This window comes from Pygocentrus nattereri, chromosome 4, assembly GCF_015220715.1.
Source record: "Pygocentrus nattereri isolate fPygNat1 chromosome 4, fPygNat1.pri, whole genome shotgun sequence".
NCBI lineage: Eukaryota > Metazoa > Chordata > Actinopteri > Characiformes > Serrasalmidae > Pygocentrus > Pygocentrus nattereri.
Genome location: NC_051214.1, coordinates 42,892,471 through 42,905,155, shown reverse-complemented (window position 1 = coordinate 42,905,155; position 12,685 = coordinate 42,892,471). Strand labels below are relative to the sequence as shown.

Here is a 12,685-nt window from a genome sequence, read left to right as displayed (position 1 = left end):
TGCCTGCGCACTGCTCCCTATGCCCTACTCTCTAGCCACTAGAGGTCCTGTGCTCCAGAGTGAAAACCTAGACAAGCTACAGAGTGAAGGAGTGAAATGATCGCTGCCATTTGAAAATAGATTTCAGTGGCATTTTTCAAGGCAGCTCCTCCAATTTTATACAATGTGACATTTTCATGTGAACAATAATAATGTGAACACATATTAAAACTACCCAAACTGCTTCATGCTGTCGCTAGCATCCTTAACAGAATTTATGGACACTAAAACCAACAAATAGCATACTATGTACAGTATTTATATAAATGGGTTGGCAACTGTCTGATGGTAGAATTATGTCTCTTTTGGCCTTGGTAGGGAATTTGAAGTAAACAGCAGAAACTAGGAAATAAGCAGTATAGAATAGCATGGTTGTAAACCCGTATGATTTTCTTGTATAAAGGAAGGTTTTCTTGTGATTTTGTAGGTCTAAACTCACAGATATCGTCTCATGTGAGAAATAAGCCAAGACATCATAACATCGCTCGCCAGAATGTACAACCCCAGTTTCAAGGAGTGTAAATGATATATAAATCAATTAAACTCTTTATCTAATTAAACATAGTGCAAAGACAACATGTAAAAATTAAGAAATGTTATTGTTTTTTTTAAAAGTTGTATGCCCATTTTGAATTTAATGTCAGCAACATGTTTTTAAAAAGCTGGGACAGGTGCAAAAAAAGCCTGGTGTAACATCTCACAACTAATTAGGTTAATTGGCAGCAGGTTGGTCACATATTAAAAAGAGCATCCCAGAGAGGCTGATACTTTCAGAAGAAAAACTGGGAGGGGTTCACCATTCTGTGAAAGACTGTGTGGGCAACAATTCAAGAAGAGTGTTTCTCAATGTAAAATAGCAAAGAACTTTCATTATCTACAGTACAGAATATCACTAAAGGATTCAGAGGATCTAGGGAAATCTCTGTGTAAAAGGACAATGCCGAAAGCCAATATGAGCTAGCTGTGATCTTCAGACACAATTCTATAATGTAAATCACTGCATGGGCTCAGAAACATTTCTGAAAACTGTAAAATGTGTGTGAACACAGTTCATCACTGCATCCACAAATGTAGGTTAAAACTTTACCATACAAATAAGAAACCATATATAAACGGGACCAAGTTACACGGCAAAGTAGAAAAGTGGTCTGACAAATCAACACTTAAAATTCTTTTGGGAAATCAAGGACGACACGCTCTCTGGGCCAGAGGGGGACCGTCTGGCTTGGTATCAGTGCACAGTTCAAAAGCCAGCATCTATAATAGAATGGGGGTGCATTAGTGCACATAGCATGGGTGAGTTACACATCTGTGAAGGCACCATTAGTGCTTAATAATATATACAGGTTTTGGAGCAACATATGCTGCCATCCAGATGACATCTTTTTCAGGGAAGACCTTGTTTATTTCAGCAAGACAATGACAACCACATTCTGTGTGTATTACAACAGTATGGCTCTGTAGGACAAGAGTCCGGATGCTAAACCTAAAGATGACATAGGAGATCCTGAACTGTTGAGCAGCTGAAATCCTACATCAAGCGAGTATTTTACTTTCGAAGCTATAGTAAAAATACAGCAACTGATTAAAAGAAAGGGTGATGCAGCACAATGGTAAATTTGCTCCTGTCCCAACTTTTTTGAAATGTGTTGCTGGCATCAATTTCAAAAAAGGCATATGTTTTTCAACAAACAACACAATTTCCCAGTTTCAACATTTGATATAATGTCTTTGTACTATTTTCAATTAAATACAGGTTCTGCCATAATAATACAATCTGATTGATCAGGTTCAGTTCTTATATATAATTTTATATAGCAGCAAAAGCCATTCTGCTATTGTTGTTGCAGTGTCAAGCTTATAACAATAGAAGAACACTATTTGTTGCTTTATAGAACAAAATAACTGTATTCATACTACAACCATGTACAAAGAACTGTATACAACACATTCTCCGTCAGTCTTTAGAACCATTTCACCATGGAAAAAACCCTTTTTGGAAAAATCCCTGAGTGGTTCATGGTTCATATAGCCATTGTTTTTATTAAAGAACCCTTGGAGGACCATCTTATTTGAGAGTGTATCACTCATAGTTCTGAATAAAAGCATTCCCTTTACTGAAGAACCAGCTTTTTAAGAGCGTAGGCTAAGTTTCTAATATGTGCTGTGAGTATAAGGTTTACTGTCTCTAGAGGCTGGAAGCAGCGAGAACGGACTGAAGACTAGAGAACAGTGGAGTAGAGAGAAGAAAAGAAAAAAGTAGGGGGTAAAAGTAGGGAATAGGGTGTAGGGCGCAAGCACGATCACTTGGAATGGAGCGTAACCCACATCAGCGCCAGACAGTTCGCCCTGCTTAGTAAACACACCGCGTCCATCTTCAGACATTTCCTCACACACATCCAACCCCGCACTGGTGCGAACATGGGGTCGGTTCTCGGGCTTTGTTCTATGGCGAGTTGGGTAAGTTTTCGATATTTTCCATTTTTTATTAAGATCCTAGATGAATAAATGAACCGAAAGCGATGTTAGCCTGACAAAAGAATCAGGCGTCAAATTTTAACAGGTCATGCTAACGTTAACCACACACCGTTAACCATACTTCCACGACCTGTGTATAAAATAAAGGCTTAAATTAGTATCACTCGACGTGACAGTTAGCAGTATATATCAATACAATCGTAATTTGTCCATTATGGATCCAAATTACCCCGCTGACAGAGGCTTTTGTGGTAATTCAGCTTGCTGGGGTGTTTCCTTAGGCCTTAGCTAGCTAGATAGCTAACCTAGTACCCCTGCGCTCGGGATTAAAATGATTGAAGGTGATGATTGCGAACACAAACGGCCCATCGACCTTTTCAGAAACTGTGGACTCTGGTCTGGACTTTCTCAGATTATTTAGCTGATACACACTCAGGATGCCATGTTTAACCTAGCCAGCCGGGTTTGTTATTGTGAATGCGCCACTCGTAGCTACGAAGCTGACTTTTAACTTTTTGCTCGAATTTTCCGTTCCACCTTAAATGGCGCGGCAGTTCCGCTTCGGACCTACCGGCGCCTCAGTGTAACTGCTGCACCATTTAAGGTGGAATGGAAAATTCGAATAGAATGGTGGCGAATATGAGGCCAACTTCAGCCTTAGGCTGTTGCGCCATAACGAAAAGCAAAATAAGATCAAGTGTCGCGTGTAAACAAGACAGACAGCAAGGCCTACACGATACGGACGAAAACATCCTTTTTTATGTTGCGACGAATTGCAGCATATATTTAGCGTTAGCCCAGGTTTATTTGACATGTTGACTGCGCCAAATATCGTGCAAATATCCCCCAAAATTTACAGAATTAAGTGGCTGAGATGTAAACCGAGTCATTCAGAGCGCTTTGCTGTGAAATGCTCTGTTCTAGAGAAACTTGCCGAGTCAGAATTGTTTACAGTGGTGTTGAAAGGAACCAGGCGTCCATCTCTAAAAGCTCCCTCACAGAAAATGAATGAAATGTTTAGCTATACGCTGCCTGGTGTCTGAGAGATTGTTTTATGACAGTTTTATGTGAAAGGTTTAGCTTTAAATCTTTAAATGTATTTGAATCCACTTATTAATCCATTCCTGGCAGACGGGTACTCGCAGGGTGTTACAAGGCAAAATAGTCCTCAAATGAAGCTTATTTTTCTTAGATTTGCTAGTTTTACTGTCGTCAACATTACATATAAAAACCCAAAAGACACATGTAGGTTCGCTGGTGCTCCAAGTTCATAAATAAAATTTAATTTAAAGAAATTTTTTCATTTAAATAAAATACTTGTGTTGTAGACATCGTGACCCCTTGTTCCTCTGGCCACCACTGGATTGTCTACAGTGAACCATTTCACATCAAACCACTCTGGATGACTCTTTTTGCATTTCAGTGACTGATTTATTGGTCTCACATTGAACACACACTAGCTTTGCAGTACTTTTCAACTATCTGAAACCATCAATGCTGAGTGGAACAACATTGACTCTTCTGTAAAAGGCTGTCTGCAAATGTAGGTACATCAACATTTAAAGAAATCAAAGGAAAAGCAGTGCCATACTAATTATTTTTATTTATTTAATGATTTGTTATGGCTATTTAAAGCTTAATGTTTTTTCATTTTGGGCTTTGCCCATTTGACAGTAGAGATGGCATCCTATACCTGGTATCCTTATCAGGTCGATATCAGCATGCAGTGTTGCTAAAGCAAACACTGGGCTGAGTAGTGTGACGATATGTACCGTTATTGTGATGCATTACATCTCAATGTGCTTTTCTGAACATATAGTGAGTATGTAAAGAGCACTGACCAACTGCATGCATGTCATTAATGCTTGCACTGCGTGCAGTACAGCCTGTGAAACATTGAATAAAAGTAATTCTATTCTTAGTTTCTCAAAAGTATTTATTTATATGGGTATTAATGTAAAGTATTATTGAAACTAAAGACTTATGAACACTACACCACGGCTCTACTAGCTACAGTTGTTTTGGTTACAAAAAGATTCTTGTGAATCGATTTTTCATACTTCATAATTATGTCTGATTTTAATAGTAGTTGTGGCTTTGTGGTGTTGTGGTTTGTGCTCACTGTTACTTATTTCGGCAGGGATTTGACGTCTAAATTAAACTAAGCACTCAGCTGAGAGGAAATGTGTGTTGGTTATATAAATCCTGGAAGATTTAGGTTATCCTTCAAGACATCCTGTGTTTGTCACTGAGTGCTCTTGTATTTGAGAATGCTTAAAGATGCACACCCTTAAGTCATTTTGGCTGAAGTGAGCAGTAGCAGCAAAAATCTGCTACTTTGGATTCTGTAGTTCATACATGAATCATGATTTGTTCAGTGTTTTTATTTTAGGCTTATTTATAATTTTATTAGTCTATTAAACCAGGGACCACATGTGGGGCTCTATTTGTCACTGTTCTGACTACATAATTTAGGCTACATATTAGTTTTATGGTTTAGTTAGTATTATTATTAGTTAGTTATATTATAATTAGTATATTAGTTTATATTAGTTGTGGTGTAACAGGCCGTATAATAAAAAGATGAATTATGAGCCTAGAGTTTTAAGGTTTTGGCTTATTTAAAGGGCCCCCTATCTCACATTTTTTGTAACCTATAATGATTGGTCATGTGAAAATGAATTATGCCACGTTTTCCAGTCTTTCTTTATCCCTTAAACAGGCTGTTTTTGTTGTTAAGCCTTTAAGACTGATCTGTGTGAATGAGCTTTGTTCTGATTAGCTGCTCTGTAATGTGCCTCATTCAGCAATACAGCGCAGTACAGCCTAAAATTGGGCTGGGCAGTATGACCACGCATATCGTGATAAAATATGGCACAGTGTAATGTGCTTTGAACATATCATCCACTTCATATACACTGACCAACTGCATGTTTTATTATAAAGAGAGCAAAATTAGTCCTACTTAACTGGATTAAGTGTAACACAGTAAGCCAAATGCTGAACAAAAATCATTGTTTTCACAGTTTTGCATAGTATTTTTTATAAAGTATAAAGATAGTTCTTTTTTTCTCATTCCAACTGGTCAGATGTCTGAAAAAATAAATATTGAGACATATCGTATATCGTACCAATTTCTTCAATTATCGCAGTATTTTAGCCATATCACCCACTTCTAGCCTGAAACCCTTTGTGTAACATCAGTGTGAATGGACAGAGCAAAATTTCTGTAAGATGAATAGGCAGATATGAGTCCCTTAACTGTTGTGCGTAACCTGACACATTTACTGAATAATAACTCTTAAGATCAATAACTGAATAAAAGGAGTTTTAGGGGCTACGTTATGTGTATAGGTCAATTTAACTGAGAGGCAGCTGGGTAGGCAGAGGTATTTGTTTACTGTTCAACTGTACAGTTGGTTCATTAACCCACTGGCTCTAAAATAAAAACATGAACTTTCCCCGTCTATAGATTCCCTGCCTTTGTGGCAGTGCTCCTTGCCTGCTGTGCAGATGTTGCCCCAGTGGAAACAACTCCACCGTCACCCGGCTGATTTATGCCTTCTTCATGCTTCTGGGAGTTGGCATTGCCTGCATTATGCTTATGCCTGGCATGGAAGGCCAGCTGAAGAAGGTATGCAGCTGCATTTTTATATTTTATCTTCATGTTGTGAATCACTGGCATTGCATGCATACTTGTTCTTCTTTGAAACAGCTCTAATCCTTTGTCATCTGCTTTCATCAAGCCATATTTGGATGTTTGGAATGTATCAGCCATCGTTGTTGTTTTGTTTTGCTGCAGATTCCAGGCTTTTGTGAAGGAGGAATGGGTTCCTCTATCCCAGGTGTGGAGGGTCACGTGAACTGTGATGTGCTGGTGGGCTACAAGGCTGTGTACCGCGTCTGCTTTGGCATGGCCATGTTCTTCCTCCTTTTCTCTCTCCTCATGATCAAGGTCAGGAGCAGCCAGGATCCACGAGCTGCTGTGCATAACGGGTAAATTAGCACTTGAGCTAGATGGTTTGAAATGACTGGTTATTGAGTGAGTAGATATTGTAAATATTATGTAATAAATGTTATTTGAAGTAATTGGCACAAAGTTTGTGAATTTTAATTATAGAGCATCACATGTAGTTATTGTGTATAATGATGCAGTGTAATAATGTAACAACAGTTCGGATGGTTGTTAGTATATGTTGCTATTTAGCTTGAAAATATAATATGCTGTAATTAATATGCATCACAATTTTTTTTCTAGTAAATATTGCAAAGAAATTGTATGTGCAGCTATGTGCAGAAGTTTGACCACCTCCGAACACATCCCTGTTGAGGACGTGTTAACTTGGATCAGGGGTGTTCAGACTTTTGCGCGTGACTAAACTATTCGTGGAGATATGATGGTCTATGTGATGTTAATATTTCTCGTTCCCTGCAGGTTTTGGTTTTTCAAGTTTGCTGCTGCCACTGCAATTACAGTCGGAGCATTCTTTATTCCAGAAGGCCCTTTTACAACGGGTAAAAATAGTTTGTCAAATACTTTTTGTCGTGAACTGTGTTTATAATTATATACTTATTGTAATGTCTATTAAGAGGCTAACATCAGTATTGTTTTGGTACATAAGTTTGTCTTCCAGCTTCAGGTGTATCAGGAAAGTAACCTTGTCTTCTACTGTGCTTATCCTTTAGTGTGGTTCTACATTGGGATGGCTGGCGCTTTCTGTTTCATTCTGATTCAGCTGGTGCTTCTGATTGACTTTGCTCACTCCTGGAATGAGTCATGGGTGGAAAAGATGGAGGAGGGGAATTCTCGCTGCTGGTATGCAGGTGGGCGCAAGGAAGAATTGACCTTCACAGTGAGCACTCGATAGGGGGCTATTTCCAAATGTACTTCTGGTGTTCTGAGAAGACGTAACATTCAGTTTCTACTTGTTATGCAAAAGTTAAACTGTTAGAATATAAGCGATTGTAACAAGTCAAACAAAACCGCACCAGTTAAAAGGCCTGTTTCTTCTACGTCCTGTGCTCCACAGCGCTCCTCTCTGCCACGACTGCAAACTACACCCTGTCTTTGATCTCCCTGGTTATGTTCTACGTCTACTACACTCACCCTGATGGCTGCACAGAGAACAAAGCTTTCATCAGTGTCAACATGCTGCTGTGTGTGGGTGCCTCCGTCATGTCCATCTTGCCCAAAATTCAGGTAATAACTTCTGATGAGACACCGTGGAGTCGTGTTTGTGTTCAACAGGTTTTGTCTTTTGTTGTCCAGTTATTTGCTCTGTGCAATAATGCTAAAAAATACACAAGCAAGAAAATTGTAGTATTGCTTCTGCTGTTTAGCTATGGAGGACATGTCTTTACTGCAGCTGCTCATATACAGCATGTATACAGCTGACCTCCAGTCAAACTACATGTTTTATTGATTTTGTCTTTTTTTTTCCTCTCTCTTAATTCAGGAGTCTCAGCCCAGGTCTGGTCTCCTGCAGTCCTCTATTGTTACCCTCTACACCATGTATCTTACCTGGTCTGCCATGACCAATGAGCCTGGTAAGAACCCGGAGATATTTCTCAGTGTAACATTTGACAATACTGAAAATATACATGAAAAATTGAATGACGTGCATTTTGATAAGAAAAGCATTAAATTGTTCAATTTAAATTTACAGACATTAAGATCTTTTTTATTTCTCTTCAATAATGTAACCATTTTGCAGGTAAAACACTTTCTTACCACCTCAGTATGCAAACTGAATGAATGAATGTTTTTTTTTTCCAGATCGTACATGCAACCCAAGTCTGCTGGGCATTATTGGCCTGAACAGCACCACGCCAGCTAGCAAGGACCACGTAGTCCAGTGGTGGGATGCCCAAGGCATTGTGGGACTGATCCTGTTCCTGTTGTGTGTTTTGTACTCTAGGTAAGACCTTTTCTAAAGACTTGTCTGTTTTGCCATGACTAACAAGGATGTACATTTCCGACCTCACAACAAATCCATTTGTGTACGTTGATTGAAATATAATTTTTTTATATTTAGTACAATGTATCATGAAATATCACATTTCTCAATTTTGAGAATGCTGGTACAACTAAGAATCCTTCATTTTTCTTGAATTTTATTTTTTTGTCCCTGGAGTCCATCTGTAAAATATGTGGATTTGTGTACCAAAATTTGTGTGTGTTTGATTTATTTATTTATTTATTTATTTATTTATTTTTAATTTTGGGTGATTTAATAGTATTTTTGCACTGAAATCTAATATTTATTTATTTATTTATTTATTTTTAATTTTTATCACCAAGGGAGTTTTCCTATCACCCACGGACACAGGAATGAATATTTCAAAAAATTTACTTGTAAATTAAAGTACAAAGTGCATTTACGTTACCTAAAAGCTGCAGTAGTTGATTTCTCTGTTTTGCTTTTGTTCTGGAGCATCTCATTTTATGATCCAACAGCAGTTAGAACACGTAATAGAGCTCTCTGCTCGGTACTGCATTTGCTTGTTGGTAAAACCACTCGTCGTCACTGACAGCAGAGATTCTCAGTAAAGAAATCCAGATGAGTGTAGAAGAAAATGAATTTTTACACCTCATAGCTCTCTATGACGTCTGTACGTCACTTAACTTTTCACAGTTTTGTAATTTCTCAAAATTCCCTCCAAAATCTGCATATTTAATTCTATAACATTATTCAACATGACCGAGTATGTATAAAACATATATTCATTTTCTTAAAACAAAAAGTGTGCTTACCGGTGTTTCACTTCTGACGTTCCATAATCAGTAGAGTTGTATGGTCAGCTTCAGATCGCTGCATCATACATATTTACTCTATTTGTGAGGCAGTTTTGTTTATCAGTTTTCATGCTCTTTCAGCATCCGAAACTCCAACAACACCCAAGTGAACAAGCTCACTCTGACCAGTGATGAGTCCGCTTTGATCGAGGACGGTCCTGCTCCAGAGAATTTTGATGAGGGAGACGGGGCCAACCGCGCCGTTGACAATGAGAAAGATGGTGTCACATACAGCTACTCTTTCTTCCACTTCATGCTGTTCCTGGCCTCTCTTTACATCATGATGACTTTGACCAACTGGTACAGGTATGTGTGGTGTCAGAATTCAGAGATAGTTTAGTTATATTGTCAGTGTAATTACTTCCCTGTTTTGAATAAAACATGTTTTTATGAAATGAGTATTATAGGCCTTCAAAGCATGTGTGTAAATACTTGACTTATAAAACAAAACAACTTTGAAGTTGTTATACATAAAAATACATAAAAATGGGTTACACTAAATATACTATACTATATGTACTATAATGGTTACAGTACGCAGGCCACTGTATATGCGATGAAAGAGTCATCATAGCGTTCTAGTGGGGACTTCTATTGTTTATCCTATGTATAAAGTGGGATGTTGTTTTAAAGTAGTCTTGTATCCCCTCTTGGTATTTTGCGCAAACAGAGATTTTAAATAATTGATCTATTATATATCTAATTAATATATCTAATGAAGTTCCATGCAGACTAAGTGAAATTGTTTCACATGGCTGACATTTTCTACATTGATCTGCTACCTCTCTCAACCTATTTGCGTGATTCTGCACTGCAGTAGATCAAAGGAAGTAAAGCATTCTTAATCACTATTTCTCATTTCCATTACCATTGAAATTATTCGTGAAGCAGATTTGTTGTAGGTTTATTTATTTATTTATATTTTTGGTCGAAATCTTTTTTTTTTTTTTTTTTTTTACTGTTTTAGGCCAAAAAAATTTCAGTGATCAAAATGTCAGTACATGTCTAATTTCTATAAATGATTGATCTGTCAACCTTTTTTGATTAATCAACTTATCAAATAAGTCATCATATAGTTTTCCATCTATTATGGTACAGTGAATCAAAGAGAGCGTTGACATACACTTCATAACCCGAAAACTGCAGAAAATCAGGTTTTGTTGGTAATCCGATCAACGTGTTTACATGCACTTGAGTAATCAGATAATGGGGAAGCTCTGGGTCAACATGAGTCAGACAGTAATCAGATTTCGGCTTTGCAGCCAGCCAATAAGATGTGACGAAAAGTAAAACTCAAACTTCATGCCACAGCTTTTTTTTTTTTTTTTTTTAAACTTTACCTGAATCATCATCATCATCATTTAAATCCTTCATTTTGCCCAAATTTAGCTACAGACTACAGAATGTTTTTGTTTTTAAACAAACCACCTCACATCACTGATAACTAACCAACTTGTACTGTGGGCTTGTGTTTAAATTCAGTTTGTGCTTTGATATTTTCAGCCCTGACTCCAACTACGAGATGATGACTAGCAAGTGGCCATCTGTGTGGGTGAAGATTTCGTCCAGCTGGATCTGTATCTCTCTCTACGTGTGGACCCTGGTGGCTCCATTGGTCCTCACCAACCGTGACTTCGACTGATGGGCCGTCTAGAGGAAAGCTCTGCATGAACCTTGCCCATCGTTATTGTGAATATCCACCTGTATAGGGTGGGCAAGTGATGTCATTGTAAATACGTGAAGTCAGTGCATTCCTTCTGTGGTTAGCCCTCCCATTTGGTTTAACTACTGCATGTTATGTAGTGATATTTATTTGTGGTGTATGTTATAAAAGAAGGTCAAAACAATTAGCTCAATTTTGTGGGATTATTATTTACGTGAACATCCCAAAGAAAGATCAGGAGGGAGCCAACAAATGTATTCTTGGAAGAAAAAAAAAAAAGTGAAGTTATGAACGAGTAAGCTTGTCCATCTTGTTAATGGTCGCCATAGGTTTGTTGTGAAGACAGAAACAATGCACATGATTTTAGTTCGCAAATCTTGAGTAATTTCCTGTAGAACGGGCTTAAAAAATTCAGTATTGCTGCTTTAGCATGAACATCATTGCAGTAGAGGTTTAGAATTTTTCTGTGCTTTTTCCTGCCTAATGATTTCCATCAAAACATGACATTTAGGATATGATTTGTGTAACCATAGAGCTCATGTTAATGGTGAACCCATGCTGTTTCAGTAACATGATCAGTGGATGGATATTAACAGACTCCTTTTCCCGTCAGTGTTGCTGCTTGTGTTGCTGGTTTTGTGCATGCTAACTCTACTCAGTTAGGACTGTAAAACGCCACAGTGCTAACCCTTTTGCAACTTGCACAGGTTGAGTTTTTGACTTTTTAATTCTTGTGTTGAAATGTTTTGCACTGATTCTTTTCTTATCTGATAACTCATGTTAAGATGTTTGATGTATTCTGATTTCAGACCTGTAGTTTCTTTCGCACCCCTATGCCATTTAGACGTTACCAGCCTGCAGACGTTATTAGTCTAGTAGTTGCTGTTAAGCAATGTAATAAGCATTGATGCTGCTGTTTTGTTTTGTTTTTTTATCCTTTTGACAGGTGCATTGTAAACTATCTTGTCTTAATCATTAAAGGTTTAAAACCCCATCACTGTCCCTTGTTTACGGTTTTAAATTGGTGGTGGCTGTAAATAACCACAGACTAATAAATTGTACAATATGAAAGTTTTCCATGCTCCTTTTAAGACAGCTTGGCTAAACATGACTGTCATGCATGCAGTATGTAAGGACTACACAGCATCAATAACATCTCACTTATAATGTGACATATTGCCAATGATGAAGTATTAGTAAGAATATTATCAAACTAGAAGGGGGAAGTTTGTAAATGCACTTTAGGTTGGCTTGACAAAGCAGTTGCTAGGTTATCTCAGGTAGTTGCCAATATGTTTGTGTACATGTTGGCTGTTATGTATGCCTGTAAGTAGTGTCTTTAAAGGGCAGTGTGAGAGGGGTCATTTGTGACTCTTGCAATTTGTATTGTCTCTACGCTGTCAGAGAAAAGGCGAAGAACAGCTTTAAGGTCTGATTGTGTAGCTTTAGTAAGTTTTTCCTCCCAAGGAAAAGTACACATTTGTACCTTTTCACAGCCTAATGTTTTAAAAGCAACATTAAAACTGGGTGTCTAGACTGAATACAACTTAGAAAATATATTTGCAATGGATTATGGTTACAATTACGTTCCCTGGCTCAAGGCACTGAAGATATATGAAGACATATAGTGGTTGGGATAGTGTAGTGGTCAACACCTCTGCCTTCTACACTGTAGACTGGGGTTCAATGCCCCACAAGGGCAAGCACCC

The 12,685-nt window shown here is 37.9% G+C and overlaps 1 protein-coding gene across 1 annotated transcript; it reads left to right on the top strand.

Annotated features, from left to right (window-relative positions):
• The first annotated feature begins 2,344 nt into the window (after positions 1–2,344).
• On the top strand, positions 2,345–11,970 carry serinc1 (serine incorporator 1). The gene is made up of 10 exons (XM_017692506.2): positions 2,345–2,499; positions 5,990–6,151; positions 6,320–6,513; positions 6,953–7,032; positions 7,204–7,341; positions 7,548–7,717; positions 7,974–8,064; positions 8,294–8,435; positions 9,395–9,619; positions 10,817–11,970. The coding sequence occupies exons 1-10, from the start codon at positions 2,461–2,463 to the stop codon at positions 10,953–10,955; spliced, it is 1,380 nt and encodes a 459-aa protein (XP_017547995.1). The 5' UTR covers positions 2,345–2,460; the 3' UTR covers positions 10,956–11,970.
• Positions 11,971–12,685: the final 715 nt, after the last annotated feature.

Bases quoted from the DNA above. Each gene is read 5' to 3' on its own strand.
- serinc1 (XM_017692506.2), top strand. From the start codon at position 2,461: ATGGGGTCGGTTCTCGGGCTTTGTTCTATGGCGAGTTGG. The intron at 6,514-6,952 runs GTAAATTAGCAC...CGTTCCCTGCAG, and splicing joins CGAGCTGCTGTGCATAACGG to GTTTTGGTTTTTCAAGTTTG. The intron at 7,342-7,547 runs GTGGGCGCAAGG...TGTGCTCCACAG, and splicing joins TTCTCGCTGCTGGTATGCAG to CGCTCCTCTCTGCCACGACT.